Raw genomic sequence first — 21,769 nt, 5'->3', positions numbered from 1 at the left:
TTGAGCTCAAGAGTAAAATAAAGAGTAAAATAAAATCGCTGCATCTTTTGAGAAGATGCCTGTGGTTGCTGTGTTGACAACAGACACGGAAAGGGCCAAAGTAGGAAGTCACGTTGGGAAAGGATTACGTGGATGCAGGTGAGAGGTGATGGTCACCAGGCCAGAGTTCAGCACAGAAACTGATATCAAGAGAGCAGATCGGAACCCGTGCGTCCCAGACTGGGACTTGAGTCTGTGGTCTTTTAACTGAGATCACACGTCTGGCCTCAGGACTCAAGCTCAGGTTCCTGAGGAAGAAGCCAGTGAGAAACAGATGACAGGTAAGACGTGGATTAAGGGAGGAGCACAGGCCGCTCGCAGTGTGGGCCATCTCGTGTCAGTGGGTAGTTTTGTAGGCTAATGAGTGGGAGAAGTAGTCCAACTGTTTGGGAGGAAAGGCTGGGGATTTCCAGGAATTGTCCACCGCCCACTGGCTGACCTTTGATGATCGGACTTGGAACTACCATGGCACCTGTGGGTGCGTTGTTTACCTTGCTGATCCCCTACAAGGAGCATGTACTGAAGCTAGCAGCAGTCTCTTCCACCTCCTTGGACCTAGTTGGTTCTCACCGGTTCATGTCATGTCCTATGGCTATGTCGTTCTTTCAAGGCTGTGCCCTGCCCCCTTCCCTTCTGTTTCAGGTCCAGGCCTACTGTGAAGGCAGAACCAACAGCGACAAAAAGAGGGGTTTGGCTAAGTGCCCACCCTGGCTTCTTAAATGTGACACTCGGAAAGAATCGGGAAAGTGCGACGTATGCATCAGAAAGGTAACTCCAAGCTGGGTTGTTTGGGCGATCCTGGCAAAGGAGTGAGGTAAGCAGAGGATGTTAAGGAAAAGTAGATGTTGAAGAGTCAAGAAGGCGAGATGGAGGGACCGTGAATCCCGGCAAACAGAGGGGAGCCGGCCTGCAAACTCAGCATAAACCACACACGCACTCATCCACAGACGTGCTCTCAGTGCCCTTGTGAGGACACGCTTATTCTCCATCTTCTTTACTTTGCCAGTCTTAAAATGGGTATTGTCTGTCTCCCCCACAGTAAAGGTAAGTGTTTGGAGTCAGGCACTCTGTCTTACTAACCTCTGTACCCCTAACACTGGAGTCCAGACAGTATGTAAGAAAATGTAGACCCAGAGACTAGAAATTGTAGCTGGCATGTAGCAGCTGTGTGCTGACTGAGTAGCTCAGTGAGGGAGGGCTTTGAGAAGCTCAGGTTGCCCTGGAAAAGAAAGGGAAGAGAGAATGTGCGAAAGAGCAGAGACCAAGAAGCGAAATGGCAGAAACATGCAAGACCTTGACCAGGAGAGGAGAAACAGAGTCAGGGGGAGGAAGGAGGGCCTGAGAGGAAAGATCGCCATGAAAACCTCTGAAAAGGCTAAGCTGAAAAGATGACTAATGGAGAATTTTCAAGAAACTAACCTGTGTTGTGCAATACCCCTACCCCACCTCGTCCCCCTCTGAAATCTTGAGTAAATCAGCATGCTTACTCTTGGCCCTTCCTCGCTGATCCAGGATTGCAGTTTACACACAGCACACTTAAGATAAAATGTGAGCCAGGTGTGTTACTATAGCCACAAAGACTAATAAACACGTAAATCAAAGACCTGTTGAACCAGTTCTCTTTGTGCCAGGAAAAGAGCATTGCTTCCCAACATTTCTGTCCAATCTGCTCCAAGACAGCCTAATAAATATAGAACCAAGCATTGCCCGATTCTACTTCACAGACTTTTGGCTGATAAGGACTTAAGAAGGTAAGATTCCATGATCCAGAATTCAGCTCTGGCCCTGGTCTCCTGGAAGAGAAGAGGGCCCATCGTATGCTTGTCTTTCTAGGATTTTGCATTGGAAATTGAGTCAGAGACTTACTGGTGGAGAGAAAATAGTGAGTAGAGTCACGTGTATCTACTCTCTGAAGTTTGTCAAACTCTGCTTGACATCAGGAGGTCTGAAGGGACCCTACTCAACTGGAATATTTTCTACAAGGCAAAACAATACACAGTCTGGTAAGTTCTACCTGGAGACTCGGGATGAACAAGAAGAGAAGATATTATATTCTGGCCAGAGACAGAAATGTTCAGGGTAGATTTCTGAAATGAACAGAGGTGCATTTGTTCGGGTTTTTCAGATGGTAAGGAATCCGCCTGCAATGCGGGAGACCTGGGTTCGATCTCTGGGTCGGGAAGACCCCCTGGGGGAGGGTATGGCAACCCCTCCAGTATTCTTGCCTGGAGAATCCCATGGACAGAGGAGCCTGGCGGGTTACAGTCCATGGGGTCACAAAGAGTCGGACACGACTGAGTGACTCAGCACAGCACAATGTGACCCCCAGAGAAGGTACTGCTTCCTCTAAAGTTCTCATTAGTAAAGGAGAACTCCTCATAACAATCTCCAAGCATGTAAGGCTCAGGGATATATCTCTGATACATCTTTATCCAGGCCCAGGCTGAGAGAATCCTTTTTGTTCTTATGTTTCTCTGTTGTCCATTGAGCCCTTCCAGGGCCCACACTAGACAAAACGGAAAGTCACATCAGGGATTTTATTTGAATTGTTGAAAATTCTGTCTTTATTCAACACTCAATGAGTGTTCAAAAGTGAATTCTATATAAGTGGAAAATCTTGTTCCTATTTCCCCAAGAGAGAGCACTGAATTGCTCTCATTTGATGTGGTCTGAAACATGCACTTCACATTTTTGCCTACCCAACTATTAACTGTTTATTCATGTCTGCATTATTACTGGGCTTCCCTAGTGGCTGAGCAGTTAAGAATCTGCCTGGCAATGCAGGAGACTCGGGTTCTGCCTCTGGGTCAGGAAGATCCCCTGGAGGAGGGCAAGGCAACCCACTCCAGTATTCTTGCCTGGAGAATCCCATGGACAGAGGAGCCTGGTGGGCTGCATACAATCCGTGGGGTCACAAAGAGTCAGACACAACTGAGCATGCACACACACATCCTTACTACACTGCTAGTAAGTGGTAAGTAAGTACTATACCAGGAAGTGGTAAATGGTTTCAGTTACCACTTACACACGGATAATTCAAACATTTGGATCTCCAGGGCAGTTCTTGGCTCTGAGCTCCAATCTACATTATTGCCTGGGATTTACTTCCTTTTTGTTCTTTTTTATAAATCTGTCTAATCCTTTGTTCAGATCTATTGAGGTATAAATGACAAAAATTCTATATATTTAAGGTTTATAACTTGATATTTTGATATACATATATACAATGTAAAATGGTCACCATAATAAAGCTAATAAACATATCCACCACCTCACATGGGCTTCCTTGGTGACTCACAATAAAGAATCTGCCTGCGACGCAGGAGACCCAGGTTCGATGCCTGGATTGGGAAGATCCCCTGGAGAAGGGAATGGCAACCCACTCCAGTACTCTTGCCTGGAGAATTCCATGGACAGAGGAACCTGGTGGGCTACAAGCCATGGGGTCGCAAAGAGTCGGACACGACTGAGCACTTAATACTTTCTACTTTGACCACCTCACATACTCCCTCTTGTGCGTGTGTGATGAGAACACTTAAGATACGAGCTCAGCATATTTCAAGTATACAATACAATAGTGTTAACTATATAGTCACCATTCTGTACATTAGATCTCCATGTTTTTTTCATCCAGTATAACTGAAACTATGAACACTTTGACCAATATCACTCCATTTCCCCCCACAACGCCTGGGCACCATCATACTCTCTGCTTCTTCCACGAGTTTAGCTATTTAAAATTCACATACAAGTAAGATTTTGTAGTAGTTGCCCTTCTGTGTCTGGTTTAAGACCTAAATTCATCTCCTATCATGTCCGTTCAAACATCAAGGATCTATCAGAGGTTGCCCCTTTTCTCCCAAATGAACTGTGTACTTCCCTCTGCGCTCCTAGCATCATGCCCTCCCTGTTTGAGCGTACTAGCAAGAATTTGGTCAAAGAACTTGGCGACAAAGACTTCAGGCCCGTCCAAAACCCGCTGAGTGCCCACAAATTCTGTCAGCTGAAGCTACTGCGGAAGAAGAGGAGGACCCTCTCTCAGTTCTGGGAACAACCTGATGTTCCAGTTGACCACACCCTCACCGACATCCTGGAGCCAAGCCCTTCAGTCCCAGGTAATGTCAACCAGGGGTGAGGGAGGTGAGGAGTGAGACACAAGGATGCTCACAGTCGAGCACCCAAGAAACCCCTAAGACACCTGCACAGGTAGATACCAAAGCAGCCTGCCTCAAGGCACAGGGCAAGGAGCCACGCTTCTTTGAGAATCTATTTATCTGGACCCAGGCACGTTTTTTAGCACACTGAATCCTTACAGCAGCTTCTCAAGTTGGGATTAATAGCTCCATTTGCATAAGAATAAATTGAAACTTACTTCCCCGGTAAAACCGGCTCCCTGCAATAGGGGAGACCGGGTTTCAATCCCTGGGTGGGGAAGATCCCCTGGAGAAGGCAATGGCACCCCACTCCACTACTCTTGCCATGGAAAATCCCATGGACGGAGGAACCAGGTAGGCTACAGTCCATGGGGTTGCAAAGAGTCAGACGTGACTGAGCGACTTCCCTTTCACTTTCAAATTGAAACTTAGAAAATGCCTTGTGGGAACTGGTAGAACTGGAGTCCAAATCAGGTCTGCATGGCTCTAAACCCCAAACATTTTCTGCTCGGTGTGCTGCCCCATGGGGCTGACGCAGTGCCTGGAGAGAGGATGCTCGGGCTCTCCTGGACCTGCGTGCAAGTGACTTCATCCCTTCTTGGAATCAGGACATCGTCCCTTGCTGTCCAGCCCCTGGGGAGATGGATTGCGTGTCCTCAGCAGTAATTTACGTTTAAAACTTTAACTGAGATTTACATGAGTAAGAGGGATGGCGTAGGGACTTCCCTGGTGGTCCAGTGGTTAAGACTCTGCACTTCCACTGCAGAGAACTCGAGTTCAATCCCTGATGGGGAGTGGCTAAGTAAATAAAAATTCACCCACACACACACACAAATATATATATATATATATTTTTTTTTTTTTTTAAAGAGGATTAGGATAAAAAGAGGACTTAGTTATTCTATTTCCTACACCAGCTGTTCCAGAGTGAATTCTTGGCTAAAACTAAGGTCATTTTTTCTATCCCCAGAGCCTGTACTGACAAAAAAATTCATCTTCATTGACAAAACGGTCTGGAAGGGGGCAGCTGAGGTGGATGTGACTGCTGGGCTAGAAGTGAGTGTGTCAGGGACGGCTACCCAGTCCTGTGAATGCTCCCTGGAGGTTCAGTCTGTTACCATCTCACCATGGGACTGGGAAGACCTCCAGAAGAGGTGAGGCCAGGGGAGAGGAAAAACGGGTCAGGGAGCCCCAAGGGCTCTCCTCGTGGGCAAGGAGGCATCTAGCAGAGCTTGTTGCTGAGGTTTAGAATGAAGAAAATGACCTCCCATATCATGCTGCTGTTCTTAGATATTCATGCATTCATTCATTCATGCAACTAATAGTCATTATCTTATACACACTTATTAAAACAGTAGTTACCCATTACTGTGCTATTATTATGTGCTGGGCATTGAATAATAACACGATATAAATATCTCTGCCCTATCTTGAGAAACCTGTATGCAGGTCAGGAAGCAACAGTTAGAACTGGACATGGAACAACAGACTGGTTCCAAATAGGAAAAGGAGTACATCAAGCCTGTATATTGTCACCCTGCTTATTAAACTTACATGCAGAGTACATCATGAGAAACGCTGGACTGGAAGAAACACAAACTGGAATCAAGATTGCCGGGAGAAATATCAATAACCTCAGATATGCAGATGACACCACCCTTATGGCAGAAAGTGAAGAGGAACTAAAAAGCCTCTTGATGAAAGTGAAAGACGAGAGTGAAAAAGTTGGCTTAAAGCTCAACACTCAGAAAACTAAGATCATGGCATCTGGTCCCATCACTTCATGGGAAATAGATGGGGAAACAGCAGAAACTATGTCAGACTTTATTTTTGGGGCTCCAAAATCACTGCAGATGGTGACTGCAGCCATGAAATCAAAAGACACTTAGTCCTTGGAAGAAAAGTTATGACCAACCTAGACAGCATATTAAAAAGCAGAGACATTACTTTGCCAACAAAGGTCAGTCTAGTCAAGGCTATGGTTTTTCCAGTGGTCATGTATGGATGTGAGAGTTGGACTATAAAGAAAACTGAGCACTGAAGAATTGATGCTTAGAAGGCTCTTGAGAGTCCCTTGGACTGCAAGAAGATCCAACCAGTCCATCCTAGAGGAAATCAGTCCTGGGTGTTCATAGGAAGGACTGATGTTAAAGCTGAAACTCCAATATTTTGGCCACCTGATGCAAAGAGTTGACTCTTTGGAAAAGACCCTGATGTTGGGAAAGATTGAAGGCAGGAGGAGAAAGGGATGACAGAGGATGAGATGGTTAGATGGCATCACCGACTCAATGGACATGAGTTTGAATGAACTCCGGGAGTTGGTGATGGACTCCATGGTGCGGTTCATGGGGTCACAAAGAGTCGGACACGACTGAGAGACTGAACTGAACTGAAAGCCACTTTTAATTAGTGTAGACAGGCAAAGGACAGGGAGTGAGGAAATAATCAATAAAAAATAAATTAATAAAATATTTATTTAAATGAGACAAAGACTCTGAGACTGTTTAATTAAACTCTGCAAGTGTCCGGTGATTTAATTTACCTCCATGCATATAGGCAAAGATGGATAGCCAATGAATCTCTAAGAACTTAACAAAAAACTTAAGTCTTTACACCTTTTAAAAACTGAGATGCCAGTTTAAATAGATTTTTATGAAGGCAACAAAGGTGGGAGCCCATGTTAAGGAAGCAACTAGAAACTCAACAGAAGTCACTTTGACAGGGCATTGCCCAATATCTGTCTTCCTTGTGTCTTGCCAGCCCTAACTGGAAATAGCATCTGCAAAGACTGTCTTGCAGGAAAATATCTGGGTTTCTGGAGCTAAGAAAATAAAAACCATTTTTCTCCTTGATGAATAAAGAGAAAATTCCTAGAGTAAATTGTATCAGCTAGTTTCAAGTAAGATAAGTAAGTCTGAGATCAAAGCTTTAAATATAAGAAGGCAGTTAGGTTTTTAATAAATGGGATGTGGAGGCTGCAACGCGTTTCAGCTACAAAGGTAATCACAGTTTGTGATGGGGGCTCTGAAGGTAAGACCGGAAGAAGTAACAGAGAATGCCTGGAGGGAGGGTGGTCTGTTTAGGCCTCGGAGGGGCTGAGTTCAGACCTAAAGAATAAAAGAAGCAAGCAAGAGCGGGATGAAAGGGATCCAGAAGAGGGGTTAAAGGCAATGAGGCAGGGCAGAGGTGGGTATTGTCAAGATGTTGGAGGGGGGAGGCTGCAGCTTAGCCAACCAAGATGAAGGTGAAAGAAAATGAGGCTCAGGAAGTAAGTAGGTATCAGATAACACAGCCCTTAGACACCAGATAAGCAGCTTGAGAGCAGAGTGAAAAAGCTGACTTGAAACTCAACATTAAAAAAAAAAAAAAAACTAAGATCATGACATCCGATCCTATCACTTCATGGCAAAAAGAAGGGGGGAAAATGGAAACAGAGACAGATTTTATTTTCCTGGGCTCCAAAATCACTGAGGACAGTGACTGCAGCCATGAAATTAAAAGATGACTGCTTCTTAGAAGGAAAGCAACGACAAACCTAGACAGTATATTCAAAAGCAGAGACGTCACTGCTGAAAAAGTTTATCTAGTCAAAGCTTTGGTTTTCCAGTAGTCACATATGGATGTAAGAGTTGGACCATAAAGAAGGCTGACTGCCGAAGAATTGATGCTTTTGAATTGTCATGCTAGAGAAGACTCTTGCAAGTCTCTTTGACTACAAGGAGATCAAACCAGTCAATCCTAAAGGAAATCAACCGTGAATATTCATCAGAAGGACTCTTGCTGAAGCTGCAATATTTTGACCACCTGATGCCAAGAGCCAGCTCATTGGAAAAGACCCTGATGCTGGGAAAGATTGAAGGCAGAAGGAAAAGGGGGCGGCAGAGGATGAGATGGTTAGAGAGCATCACCGACTCAATGGACAAGAATTTGAACAGACTCCAGGAGACAGCGGAGTATAGAAGAGCCTGGCAAGCTGTAGATCATGGGATCTCAAAGAGTCAGACATGACTTAGCAACTGAAAAATAAGTGGCTTGAACTGCACTCCAAGGGCCATGGGAAAGCTCAGCCCTGGATCCTCAGTGACCCCCTCCACCGAAAAGCAATCTAAGAGTTTCTCAGTCTTCGACATGGCTGGTATCCAGGGCACCAACCCTAGCAGGGGCCTTGAGTGGAATCAGAGATGAGTCTCAGAAATGAAATGGAGATGAAATTTGTCTTCAGGACTTCACACCGCTCACATCTCCCACCCAAACTTACATCTTCAAGCCAGGCCTACCCACCTACCAAGGATGTTCAATCCATAAACACCCACCCATACTAGTCAAGAAAAAAAATCATCTAAAATCCTCCCAGCATCATCATACTTTATCTGTGTGCTCCACATCGCACCCTGACTATGTCTCTGGACAAGGATGGGTGTGGAGGTCCCCAGGTTTGACAACAGGATCTCCTAAGGACTGTTCTCCACCGTCTAGACTTGTCTACTTCTGGATCTTCTGGTCAGAGGCCCTACAGCTGGAGATCTATAAACTGCCCTCTAAAAGAAATAACATAATTTTGGAAAGCCTTAAGAAGATGGCTTGCATACTCTCACACCCATCCCTCCATAAGAGAAGGGGGCCTCTCCATCATGCATACCAGAAACATCCTTCTTAGCCTATAAGCCAGTACCTTCCCACCGTTAGGGCTTCACACAGGCTCTGCAGCCTTCAGGTCCTAAGGAGAGGAGAGACCTGAGAAGCCATCTCTTTTGCACTCTGACCCTCCTCCTCCTTTATGTCTCCTAGGAAAGTGTTGGATCAAGAGCCGTCATTTCTGCAGGAGTGCGGACCAGAGGGGACAACCTGTATGTGGTGACAGAGGCTGTGAAACTGATCAACGGAACCGTCCTTCAGGACAGCAGCAGTGTGAATGCCACGGGCACATTCTCTATCCCTTGGAGTTTTTATGCCAAGGTACCGTGTTGTCCTGAAGTGGGGTCGGGCCCCAAGAGCACAGCCAGCCCAGCATCCCTTCCCAGGGTCTCTGGGCCCTCTTAGGACCTGCTTTCAGGGGGTGGGGTGAGTGGGGTCATTACTCCCCACTTCTCATGTGCTAAGGAAGCCTGACCCCTGACCTGAGAGTCCATCTAACATCCTCCCTTTAGTATTTCAGTACATGGGATTATTCCATAGTGGTAAAATGGGCAATAGATTTAATTATTTGAGATTATATTTTGTTTTGGGCAAATGATAGACCCTTGAAATTACTAAAGTGTAGTCACTGTACTATATTCTTGTGTGGTTTGCTAGAGAAAACAAGGAATTATTGTCTAGTCGCCAACTCATGTCCGGCTCTGTGACCTATGGACTGTAGCCCGCCAGGCTCCTCTGTCCATAAGATTTCTCAGGCAAGAATACTGGAGTGGGTCACCATTTCCTTCTCCAAGGGATCTTCCCAATCCAGTCAGGGATCAAATCTGTGTTTCTTGCATTGCAGGCGGGTTCTTTATCACTGAGCCACCTGAGAAGCCCAAGGAATCATTAACACAAAACAAAATTTTGTCAGTTAAAACACCCTAAATACTGTGATACCTGAAGCAGAAAGTTTATAGATTCAAATACATTCAAGCACATATGATGTACACAACTCACTCACGATGGCCAATTATAATCTTTTAAATTGATTTAGACAAAGTAATATATCAAATATGTATGCAATATCAGCTAGGATTCGCGCAGAGATAAAGAAATTGCATGTGTGTTATAACATGTTTTCTATGCAACATACTGTGTGTAAGTTGTCCTCATGTAAGAGATTTAGGAACTAAAAAGGGAAAAAAAAAATAACCTGAAATATGAACTAACTTTCCCCAAATCGGTTAATTTGTCCTGGGGGAGGCCAGATCCCACCTGCATCATTTGATTCCAAAGAATCCTGAAATAAATAAAACATGGCTCCAATCTGAAGGACATTTTGATGCTCAGCTTTGGGTCTCCATCTGCTTGGGCTGGGCACCTGGACTCTGCGAGAACAGGAGAAAACCCAGCATCCTTTCACATAGAACGACTCTCACAGGGCCCAGCAAGCTTCTAAATATCAGCTCCTGGGCTGAGATGCTGTTAAAACAGCTTGCTTCTCACCCTGGTTCACGGACGCATCCGTGTGGCCTGGTACCACCTGTGTTTCGATACGTTAGAGCCCCCCGTGGCATCGGTCTACACTGGACTCTCTCAGGAACTCAAGGGTAGGAGGCATCCTGGGGGATCAAAGCACAGAGCTGATTCTGGACAGCCAGTGACTCATGAGGCTGCCTGAGGACATTGTGTGTGTTTCTGAGGAACAGCTCCCTGATCCAAAATAATTAAAATAATAGCATCTACAAAGAACTTATGATGATACATTTTTTTACTGGCGTGTAATTGCTTTACATTGTTGTGTTAGTTTCTGCTGTACAGTGAACTGGATTGGCCATGTACACATATATCCCCTCCCTCACAAGCCTCCCTCCCAGCCCCCCACCATCCCACTCATCCAGGTCATATGAGGATATATGTTCATCGTCGTTCAGGTCTCCTAGAATACAGGAATAACTCCACGTAACGGTTAGTTTTATGTGTTAGCTTGACTGGTCCACAGGGCGCCCAAATACATGCAATAAAAGCATGACATTGAGAGACGTGAAGGTAAATACTTGACCAAAGAAGATTTTAAAAAAATGGGTAACTGGAAATCAGGACCAGGATGGGGAGTGGGAGGGTAGGAGGCTGCTGGGTCCTCCGCTCGTGAGCTTCTAGAAGCTCATGCACACATGACCGTATCGCCTGGCTTCTCTCCCCAGAGCACAGCAGAGGGATCGGGTCTCAAAGTGAGGAAAGGACAATGACTGTGCCCCAGGGCACCGTGATGGCCTATAAGAAGCAGCAGCTGGTGTTCCGGGAGGATGGCCGAGGTGAGCAGGGCCTGAAAGGGGTGGGGGCAGTGGGAGACCACCCAGAGGCCACCCTGGCTTCCCTCCCTGCCGGGGGAGGGGAGGAGCACAACTTCTCAGCCTCCCACAGCCACCTCCAAGCCCACAAGACTGAACTATGACCACACGGAGATTCAGAGGCAGTGTCCCACGCAGAGATGGACACAGTGGGGGCCCAACACAGGGTGTCCTTAGCACCAGGCAAAGAGCAGCCCTGATCCCTACCCTGCATTCAAGGCCTGCCGCTCTTGGCAGCTCACCTGGGGGAGCCTCAGAGCCCCTGTAAGCCCAGGCAAAGCTCATAACACAGTGGCTCGTCATAAACAGAACTGCAGATGTAAGGCCATTTCCTCCTCCAGGGGATCTTCCCAACCCAGGGATTGAACCTGGGTCTCCCACACTGCAGGCGGATTCTCTACCATCTGAGCGACCAGGGAAGCCCCAACAAAGGAACACAGGAATTCATCTATTAATACATCTTTCCCTCACTAGCCTCAAAATGCACAGCCCCCAATACACACACCCTCGCTTTGGGTTCTGACTCGACATCTGTGAACCAGTGTCATCAAACAGCAACCACACACCCAGGAGGAACAGTGAGCACTGCGAACACAGCTCAGTGTGCTTGGCGTCCCCTCTCTCCCCTCCCAAATGCTGAGACCCAGCTAGAGGCCGTCCTGACACAGCTGAGGTCCAAGGAGAGAGGGCGCCCAACACACACACACGCGCGCACACACGCGCACACACACACACCTATAGCACCCTGACTGTAACATCTCATCAAGGCCAGGTCCTGGCATCAGTCACCGCCTGTCGATAGCAGTAGAAAAGAACTGAGCTCTCCAGTCTCATGGGGTCAGAGGACCTCAGCTTCCAGAAAAAGGGCCAGTCCTACTGAGAGTAGAGACAAAGATGGGATTCACGGCTAATTTAGAAAGAGACCAGAGACTGTGCAGAGGGCATCAGGAGATGGTAGTGTTATTAACGAGCATGGGGAATGACAAAGTGTTATTTATTTAGGAGGGGATGAGAAGAAGCCTCATTTTCAAAAATATGTTTTCTAAGTGTTAGCCCGTGGGAACCGAAGTCAGCGGGACTCAGGAGAGTGTTACAGCCCTGCCTGCAAGTCGTGCCCTGACCACGAGGGGGCGTGCAGGGCCTCTCTGCACCATTCAGGCCGGAGGGCTAAGGGAGAGGTCTACGGGTGCAGACGTGTGAAAGGACCCAGCAGGAATAACCTGGGCTCTCCTGACCTGGCTTCTTTCCCTTGCAGCCATTCTTCTCATCTCAGATGACGACAAGCAGAAAACCTTCCCAGAAAGTGAGTTCCTGAGTTGGGCGGGGTCTCTGTCTAGACCTGGGGCTGGATGCTGCAGAAGCCCTGCAAGGCACTCAGTCCCACAGGAAAGACCCCTCCAGCCAGGTCCTCCACCACCTCCTCATTTCTTCCCCTGCCACAGGCCCCTTGGCCCCAGAGACAGCCACCTCTCTCTTCTGAATCCTGAAGCAGAGTCCTGGGGAGGGGGAAGTTGGTGGGGGGCGGTACTTGCCAAGGTTTCCTGTCTCCAGGCATTGTGTCAGCTGAGAGGTGAGAAATAAGGGGGGACAGGGAGGAGTTAGAGAGGCTGGGAGGAGGAGGGAGAAGGGACGGGAAGGGAGAAAAGGCACCTGAGTGAGCACATCTGTTTCTTCTTCCAGTTAAACTGCAGGGGCTGCTGATGTCACCAGGTGAGCGAGTCATTTTAGAGCCGGAAAGTGGGATCAGACCCCTCCACCAGGAATAACCTGGGCTCTCCTGACCTGCCTTCTTCCCCATCCAGAAATTCTTTCCATCTCAGATGACAACAAGCGGAAAGCCTTTTTCCGAAGGTGAGTTCCTCAGCAGGGCAGGTTCTCTGCCAAGCCCCCAGGCCCTGCTGAGCCCTGACCCTCTCTGGATGCTAATAAGAGCAGTGCAAGGTGTTTAGCCCAGGTGTTAATCTGCAAGGCAGACCCAGAGGGAAACTACCCTCCTTCCTCCATAGCCTGCTATCTTTTCTGTCTTTCACAAGCCATAGACCTTTGCAGCCACAGAGAAAGCCACTTTTCTCCTTTGAATGGGGTAATGGGGCGGGGGGGTGTTTGTGTGTGTGTCTTGGGGGAGGGGAGGTTAACTCTTGGAGAATGCGCCCTTTTGCTTATCTTTCCAGGCAAATGGCAGAAGCAATCAGCGATGGGTGAGTGGATGACCTTACAGCCTACCCGTGGCGCTGGCTCTGGTGCCCTGGGCAAGGGGAAGGGGTGGACAGAAAGCAGGGGGTTCAGGGAAGTAAGGGGCAGAAGTTCAGGGAAACCGAGTGTCTTCACAGACTAACTCTTGGATGGGAAATTAAATTTCCCTTCTAGGCACCAAAAGACGTCCCATCCTCCCAATTGGTGAGTGTGTGTTTGCTGGGATTGGGGTGGGGTCCTAATGGCACATACACGTCTGGAGAGCAGAGCAGATGGCCCCTGCCTTTGCTGCCACTGCCCCGGGGCCTGGCCCTAGTTTCTGTGGAATGGGAAGGGTCTGGGAAGGCCAAGGAGGTGGAGGGATGGGCTGGAATGGGGGGAGGAAGAGGTTAAACAAAAGGGAGGAGGTGTTTGGAGGGCAGGACCCTCCAAAACATCTCAAGAGTAAACCTGGGGGATGAGAAAGGGAGATGATCCCTTGTGACTCTTTCCAGGAAGAATACAGGAACCCATTTCCCGAGGTTAGTATTTATGAAGAAACCTGGGGCTTCCTGGGTGGAAAACTGCAAAGCTAAGTGCCCAAAAGGTGATGTGCACGCAACTTACAAATCTGAGCTCTACTTCCCGCTGATGCTTTGTACAGCCCCACTCATTCATTCATTCACTCACGGATGCATGCATACACACAACAAACCCTTGCTGAAAACTATTCGAGCAACAGGCATTATTCTGAGCAGTGGGAATACAGCCATGGACCAAACAGAAATTCCTGCCTCACTGGACTGCTTCCTCTTAGCAGACCATCTGGAGGCCACCTGAAGTCTCCTAGGAGAAGCAGACAACCCCCAACACCATGCCTTGATTGTGTCTGTGGTCACAGATGATACAGGCAGTTACACGATGAGATCGATAATCTATGCGTGACAGGTGCTACCCCCCCGCCAAGCATTTTACTTAGTAAACTCATGTAATCTGCAAAACATCCCACTCAACACATGTGGGAACTGGGCCCAGAGCACCTGGGATTCTCACCTCTAGAGCCCATCACGAGAATCCATGTTGTTCTAGACATGACCCAGAACTGAGTGCTTGGTCATTTTCTTCCACTTTCTGTGACCTCTTTCCAGAATCTCCTTCTCTCCTCCCAGCCTTCTACTCCCCCCACCCCTTCCCCCACTGGCCCCTTCTCAGCACTAGGACTGCCCACCTTTCTAGACTATTATGACAGCTCCATCCTCAGAGTTCAAACATGCTGTCCGCAGAAATGCTTTTGGTTGGCAGATAAATGGGATGGAGGTGCCCAGCTTATCATACCACAAACCTTCTAATCAAAGAATTGTTCCCCACTTTCTGGTTGATGTTGATGCTGAGGACAGATTTCAAGTCCCTACAAAACGAGGTTTCTAGGGAAATGGAGGCAGTGGCTGAGCTCCCCAGGGACATTCGAGATGCTCTTTTTCATACCATCCTGGCCAAGCTCAAGGACCAAGGGGCTCTGCAGGACCTCACAGACATGGTGAGAAGGGGGTCCCATTCTCCCTAAGGCCAATCAGAGTTGTGAAGGGGCAAGTTTAGGAGGTCGACGACTGAGCTACCTGGGGAAGGAGGGCTGAGGAGGGGACCCCAGACACTGACCCAGCACAGTGACCAGGTCCAGGGCTTGCAGCCCACGTGCTGCAGCTGCTTGGAACCTCCTGGGGGAGGTGAAGAGCCCTTCCCCTCCTACCTGAGTTCATCACTTGTAAACTCAAAAGATACTGGCAGAATCGTACCACAATATCTATTGCTATTACTATTATTGTTGTTGTTGTCTTTCTGCTAATACGGGTCTCCTCTAGCTGGATGGGAACCTTTGGGATCATACAGGCAGCTTCCTAAGTGAGATGCGGGAAGACTCAAGAAATGTGTGGCTTGAGTCAAGACCCTACGTCATTTACCTCCTTGAAGCCTTACTGGGTAAGAGTGACTTGAGGGAAATGTGGGAACATCACAAATTTGGCCTCTAGACCCGAAAGGAAGGGGTTAGATGCCATCTGCCACCTCTCTAATGGGGGCTTCCCAGGTGGTGCTCGTGGTAAAGAGCCTGCCTGCCAACGCAAGAGACATAAGAGACGTAGGTGGGGAAGATCCCCTGGAGGAAGACATGGCAACCCACTCCAGGATTCTTGTCTGAAGAATCTCATGGACAGAGGAGCCTAGAGGGCTATTGTCCATAGGGTCACAAAGAGTTGGATACGACTGAAGTGACTTAGCACGCATGCACACCCCTCTCTAAAATCTTTCTAACGACCTTCATCTCACATCATACCTCTCTGCAAGGTCAGAAGGGCTCAGTGAGATAAATTCACCACAGGATATAGAACCAGCCCAGGACCTAGAAAGACCGGCCCAAGTCCATCCAATGTATCAGTGGGTGTGGATGATTCCAGGCTCCAGTCTGGACCGTGTTACGGAGCATCCTGGAGACCATCCCAAGAGCAGGAGGGAACTTGACCTTCACGCCTAACGGGTTTTATTTCTCTGCCTCAGGGTTCCCCTCTCTTGGGGTTCCCTAGTTCACAGTGGGGAAAAAAGCACTGACTCCTCATACTGTCTCTCCCCAAATGTCCCCTTGTCCCCAGTGCTGAGTGACATCCAACATGAGCTGCTGGCCTGGTCCATGGAGAAGAGGATCCTGCCCCAGCAACGGGAGCTGGTGAGAAATCAACCCCCAGGGGATAGTGTCCTGGGATGAGGGCGAGGGAACCGGGATAAGAATGATCCTGAGGAAAGAGAGGTGACGTCAGGTCCTGCTGGCACTGGGGACAGAGCCGTGTGGCCACTGGGAACTCCCTGGCTGCCTCTCCCTCCACCTCAGGAGGGTCTCCATCTCCATGGCAACCCCAGCAGAGGGTTCCCACTGTTCTAAAAGAGCCACACAGGAATGCATGTTTGGGGGCTCATCCTTTTCTCATACGGTTACCATTTGCAAATTGTCTTCCTCCACATATATGTATATGTCAGTACATATGTGTACAGATGTATGCACATACATGCACACATTGCACAGATACACATGTAATTGCAGATAACACCATTTAGCAAGGTCGATGTTAGTATCACCATTTGGCAGCTGAAGAACCAAAGCTCAACAATTTTCAGAAACATATCCAAGCTCACCCTGACCACGGGTCAGAATAGGATGAGAGTTCTGGGCCCCTTGACTCCATCGCTCTCCTTCTCCCATGACCCCGAGAGGCCCTGGCTCTCAGGATAGAAGGTCTTGATTCCCGACTTCAAAGGCTGGCCTGCAACAACTGACCCTGTTTCCTCCAGGTGGAGAGCATCCTGGAGCCCAACTTCCGGTACCCCTGGAACATTCCCTTCACCCTGGATCCCAAGCTCCTCGCCTCGCTGCAGGATGAGGGGTTGGCTGTCACCTTTGGCCTGCTGCAGGAGTGCGGCCTGAGGGTGGCACCCGACAACCCCAAGGGGACTTGGGACCTGGAGGCCAAGAAGCCCCTGTCTGCCCTGTACGGGTCCCTCTCTGTGCTGCAGCAACTGGCCGAGGCCTGAGCCCTCCCCAGGGTCCCTGAGTCCAGAGAGGCCTGGCCGCACCCTGGTCTAGCTGTGAGCATCCTCTGTGCTCAGGGAACACGAACCCCGCCTTCTGCCACTCCAGTTTGGGTGAACAGAGATCGATAAAGACCAGAGGGAACATTCTAGGGTGATGGAAATACTCTGTAACTCTGTATCTTGCTAAAGGTTTATGCGTTTGTCCAAACTTAACAAATAGTATCTAAAGATCTGAGCATTTCATTGCATGTTAACTTTACTTCAAAGCAATGTACGCAAAGATTGAATTCTCATGAATAAGCATTCTGAATTGCATTGGGTAAAGTGTACTGACATCTGTAACTTACTTGGAAATATATTAGAAAATAAGGTGAATTGATGGATGGATAGAGAAGCATGTGATCAAGGCAATGTGGTAAAATATTTAAAACAAGAGTTCTTTTTCATTCTGAAGTGTTCTTGTGTGTCTGGAACTGTTTCAAACTTATAACTACCCCCCCGCCCCCACCTGGCAACACACACAATTATGCCTGTGCGTCTGTCAGTCAGCCTGGGAGTTTTCAGACAGTGCCTTCTGAGCTGTGGGTTCAGTTCTTCCTTCAGTTAAGGAAGATTCACTCATATCACTAAACATATTATACATTCTGTTTGTTGAATTCTCTATTTCTCAGTCACCAAATGTCCTTGTGCTGTGCTAAGTCCCCTCATTTGTGTCTGACTCTTTGCGACCCCATGGACTGTAGCCCACCAGGCTTCTCTGTCCCTGGGATTCTCCAGGCAAGAATAGTGAAGTGGGTTGCCATGCCCTCCTCCAGGGGATCTTCCCCACCCAGGGATCAAACCTACATCTCTGACGTCTCCTGCATTGGCAGGCGGGTTCTTTACCACTAGCCCCACCTGGGAAGCCCACAAATGTCTTCTGGGTCCTCTAAATTCATTTTACCTTGTCTATTGCTATAATCTCTCCTTTTCCCTTTTGCATTCTCTGAGATCATGCAGGTCTTTCCTCAATGTCTCTGAGTCGGCCCTCAACTGCAATCATCATTCTATTGCTTTTCTAATTTCTTAGCTCAGAAATTGTCATCCTCAGAAATTGTCATTCAATTTTGTCCCTTAGCTTTGAAGTCTCCCTTTTGGCTGAAGTCTTGTCTCTTCTTCTCATCTTTAAGGTCTTGTTTTACTGAGATTATTTCACTTCAATACAAGATAATTAAGGACACTGTGGGCTCTTCTTTAACTTCTCTACCCGAATGGATTCTGCCGCTGTCTTTCTTTCCTCTAGTATTTGCATAGATGCCACATAACCCTTTTTTTATTAATCTTGCTCGTCCCCAGGCAGGATGCGAAAGCATGAGATATTGGGCCCAAATAGCCGAGATGCATATGAAAGGAAAGATTTCAGTGAGCCCAGACTACATCTTCGCATACACAGAAAAAGCGCTAAATTCCTTAACTTGACATATCTGGTCTCTTTAATTAATTGTGATCTTCTGATGTTCAGACTACCTGCACTTGGTCGCAAAGCTCCTGTATGTACTAGCTCCTCCCTCGCCTCCTTGGAGCAGTTTCTCAGAGCTATCTGAAGCATGTCTCCTGGGTTGCAGTCCTCATTTTGCCCCCAAATAAAACTTAAATCACAACTCTCACCTTGTGCAAATTGTTTCCAACACCAGCATGAGCGCCTCTGTCCAAACCCCTCTCTGCCCGAAGTTGGAGGTAGGAAGTTTTTCTTGCTTCCATACCACCTGAACTGAGACCTGTGTCTCTTCCAACACAAAAGACTGTTTGGAGCCTGTTTCTACCGGCGTGAAAAAAAGAAAGGACTTACCTGGGCTCTGAGAAGTCCGGCACAGTTGGCCTGGACTCTGTCCTGTCTTGTACGGATTTGCTAAATGCCCGGAGCTTGGGTTCCCGCACCCAGGAGAGGCATTTGCTTGTCTCTCCACACAGAACACCCAGAGTCTTCAGAGGGGTCAGCGTGTGGTGGGAAGGGGTTCAGGAGGCTTAGCTTCCTTTAGAGAGTTCACCCGGCTTGTCTGGGGAAGAAGAGGCGAGCTGGCTACCGGTGTGGTTATTCTTCTCATTAATATGGCTTTGCTTCCCCCCAAACACTTCCTTGTGTTCAGAGTCAGCCCCTCTTCCCAGAAGCGATGCCTCGTCTTCTCCTCCTCGATCCCATCTCCCCTCCCTACAAGGTCTCAACCAAGCAGATGAGAATGAAAGATTTATTTTGTAAAACTCGGGGACTTCCCTGGTGGCTCAGTGGTAAGGAATCCACCTGGCAATGCAGCAGGCATGGGTGATCCCTGGTGCAGGAAGATCCCACATGTTGTGGGGCAACTAAGCCCGAGTGCCGCAACCACTGAGCCTGTGCTCTAAGGTCCACAGTTCCTGAAGCCCGCGGGCCCTAGAGCCCGTGCGGCACAAAAGACGCCACTGCAATGAGAAGCCTGAGCACCACAAATGGAGAGGCGCCAGCGCAGCCGCGAAGACCCAGCACAGACAAAGATAAACAAACCTGTGGCCTTGGGCTCAGAGCCTGTAAAGCGGTGCAAGGCACCTCAGCCTCCCCCTGTTCCCCAGAAGATTTTGTTTAACTCCTGCTGTTTTCCCCAGTATTGAAAAGTTCTTGGGTTTTTTTGTTTATGTCACGATAATTAACTCTGGGTGCCTATTGCTGTCTTTTCTCTTTCCACCCAGCAAAAAGACAACAGAAGGATACATCTGGAAGTCTCTCCTGTCACTAGAGGGGCACACAAGTGGCCAGAGAGAGCCTCTTTTTCATGGAACGTTCCAGGTCAACCCTCACCTCACCTTCTCTCCCAGCTGGGAGTTACGAGCGCAGTCTTTCCCAGTTGACTCCTTTCTGCCAGGAAGGAGACTAGAGGAATCTTCCTGGGGACCTGGCACAAGAGAAAGTCCTACTGATGCAGATGTTCGGTTTCCACAGAGAAAGGCACAGCAGAGGTCCTCAGCGTTGGGTATACACAGAAATCAACGGGATGCTTTAAAAATTACTAATGCCGGGTCCCACCCCCACAAGTCTGATTTAGTTGTTTTGCAGGGAGAGCAGGTTCAAGAGCTCCCCAGCTGATTCTAACATGCAAGCAAGCTGAGCACTCTGCTGCCTGCCTGCCAGTGAAGCTCAGTCACTAAGCTCCACCCACTGCTCAGTTTCCAGTCTGATTTTTGACGCCCCTCCCCCAAAATGGGAGCCGACAAGCATCATCAGATATCTGAGAAACAGATGAAGCCAAAACTAACAAAAAGCAACTGGTGGCTCAATGGTAAAGAATCCACCTGCCAATGCAGGAGACACGAGTTCAGTTCCCAGGCTGGAAAGATTCCCTGGAGAAGGAACGATGGATGCAGGCCTGCCTGGACCTGACAGCTGTGTCACAGCTCTACCTAGTTATTGCCAAGCAGGAATGTGGGCTCCACGGCACCGTTTTTGTTTTTGTTTTTTTTTTTTTTGAGAAAAGCTAAAACTTGGGTTTTGAGGGCTCAGTCAGTAAAGTATTCACCTGCTAATGCAGGAAACCTGGGTTTGACCCCTCGGACAGGAAGATGCCCTGGAGAAGAAAATGGCAACCCATGCCAGTTTTCTTGCCTGGGAAATCCCATGGACAGAGGAGCCTGGCAGGCTACCGACAGCGGCATCGCAAAACAGTTGGACACGACTTAGCAACTAAACAACAAAATTTTAAAAGGAACATTGAGAAAACAGAGCTCTTAAAAATTAAAACTATTATCACAGAAATGAAATTCTAGATTAGAGGATACAGTTGAGGAAATTTCCCAAAAAGTAGAGCCAAAAGCCACAGGATAAAAATGAGAAAAGAAATTTAGAAGGGCAGTTTAGGAAAGCAAACACTTGGATAAAACAGGCCCCTTCTCCCAAAAGAGAACACACACACAGGGAAGCATCAAGAAAACAATTCAAGAAAATCCCCATAATTAGGACACAAACTTCAAGATTTAAAGAGCCCATTGAGTGCCTAACACAAATATTGATACATGAAAAGGAGCTCATACCACAACATTTCAGGGACATTTCAGAACCTGTGGGACGAAGTGAAAATCCAGAGGGAAAAACGGGTTATTTACAAAAGATGAGACACGAGAATGCCGTTAAAATACAACCACTGCAGACTAGAGGCAATGGAGCAAGGGCTTCCTAAATTTGGTGGAAAATTATTTCCAATTTAGTAGTCTATATCATGAAGGTAGAATAAGGATATTTTCGACCAAAGTTTTTTTTTTTTTTTTAAATAACTGTCCATGTTCCCTTTTCCAAAAAGTTGTAAGAGGATGTTGTACATCTAAGTGATAGGAAGCCTTGGGAGAGATATCTCCAGGAGTATGAAACTGATAAAATACCTGGAACCTGGTCATAAGAGGAGGAGATGTAAGTATTTGGTGGAGTTTGGATTTAATTAGATATAAGTACATAGAAAATAGAAAGAAAAGGAAAAAAGGACGAAAAACTATCGAAATCCTCCTGGAAATAAAAAATAACTACAGTTTATTAATAGCTGAGTAGAGTTTACAGAGTCACAGTAATAATAAAAAACAAAAGAGAATTACAACTCAAGAGGAGGGATGGGACTCGTGCAGGTATAGAGGGAGGGGGGCCCTAAATTGTTTTTCCCTGGTGGAAGTCCACGTTTAATGCCTACAACTGAGCAAGCTTATTATTTAAGTAAGGACAGATTCAAAAGACCACATCTTGTATTATCTCATTTACTTGAAATATCTAGAATAGGCAAATCCATAAAGCACATTAGTGGTTGGGATGGGGTTCTTGGTGGGGCGGTGATAAAAATATTCTAAGATTGACTGCAGTGATGGCTCCACAGT

At 47.6% G+C, this 21,769-nt stretch overlaps 1 protein-coding gene and 1 long non-coding RNA gene across 2 annotated transcripts in view; one reads left to right on the top strand and one right to left on the bottom strand.

Moving 5' to 3' along the window:
• The window catches only part of LOC138990775 (uncharacterized), a 586,949-nt gene extending 566,553 nt beyond the window's left edge, over nucleotides 1–20,396 (bottom strand). The window contains exon 1 of the long non-coding RNA XR_011466876.1: nucleotides 18,738–20,396. This is a non-coding gene — a long non-coding RNA (uncharacterized lncRNA). The remainder of the gene's footprint in view (nucleotides 1–18,737) is intronic.
• On the top strand, nucleotides 1,635–18,549 carry LOC102274018 (gasdermin-C). Its single transcript, XM_070382853.1, is given in 16 exon segments — nucleotides 1,635–1,790; nucleotides 1,873–2,042; nucleotides 3,934–4,154; nucleotides 5,164–5,347; nucleotides 8,982–9,019; nucleotides 9,022–9,149; nucleotides 11,017–11,125; nucleotides 12,417–12,464; nucleotides 12,842–12,922; nucleotides 13,333–13,359; nucleotides 13,529–13,558; nucleotides 13,849–13,875; nucleotides 14,731–14,870; nucleotides 15,193–15,310; nucleotides 15,976–16,049; nucleotides 16,670–18,549. Coding segments are annotated over 14 exon segments (1,461 nt in total). The 5' UTR covers nucleotides 1,635–1,790; nucleotides 1,873–2,042; nucleotides 3,934–3,937; the 3' UTR covers nucleotides 16,910–18,549.
• Nucleotides 20,397–21,769: the final 1,373 nt, after the last annotated feature.

This window comes from Bos mutus, chromosome 14 (assembly GCF_027580195.1).
Source record: "Bos mutus isolate GX-2022 chromosome 14, NWIPB_WYAK_1.1, whole genome shotgun sequence".
In the NCBI taxonomy this organism is placed as follows: domain Eukaryota; kingdom Metazoa; phylum Chordata; class Mammalia; order Artiodactyla; family Bovidae; genus Bos; species Bos mutus.
The sequence above is the reverse complement of the archived record's forward strand: the minus strand, read 5'-3'. Positions and strand labels throughout refer to the sequence as shown.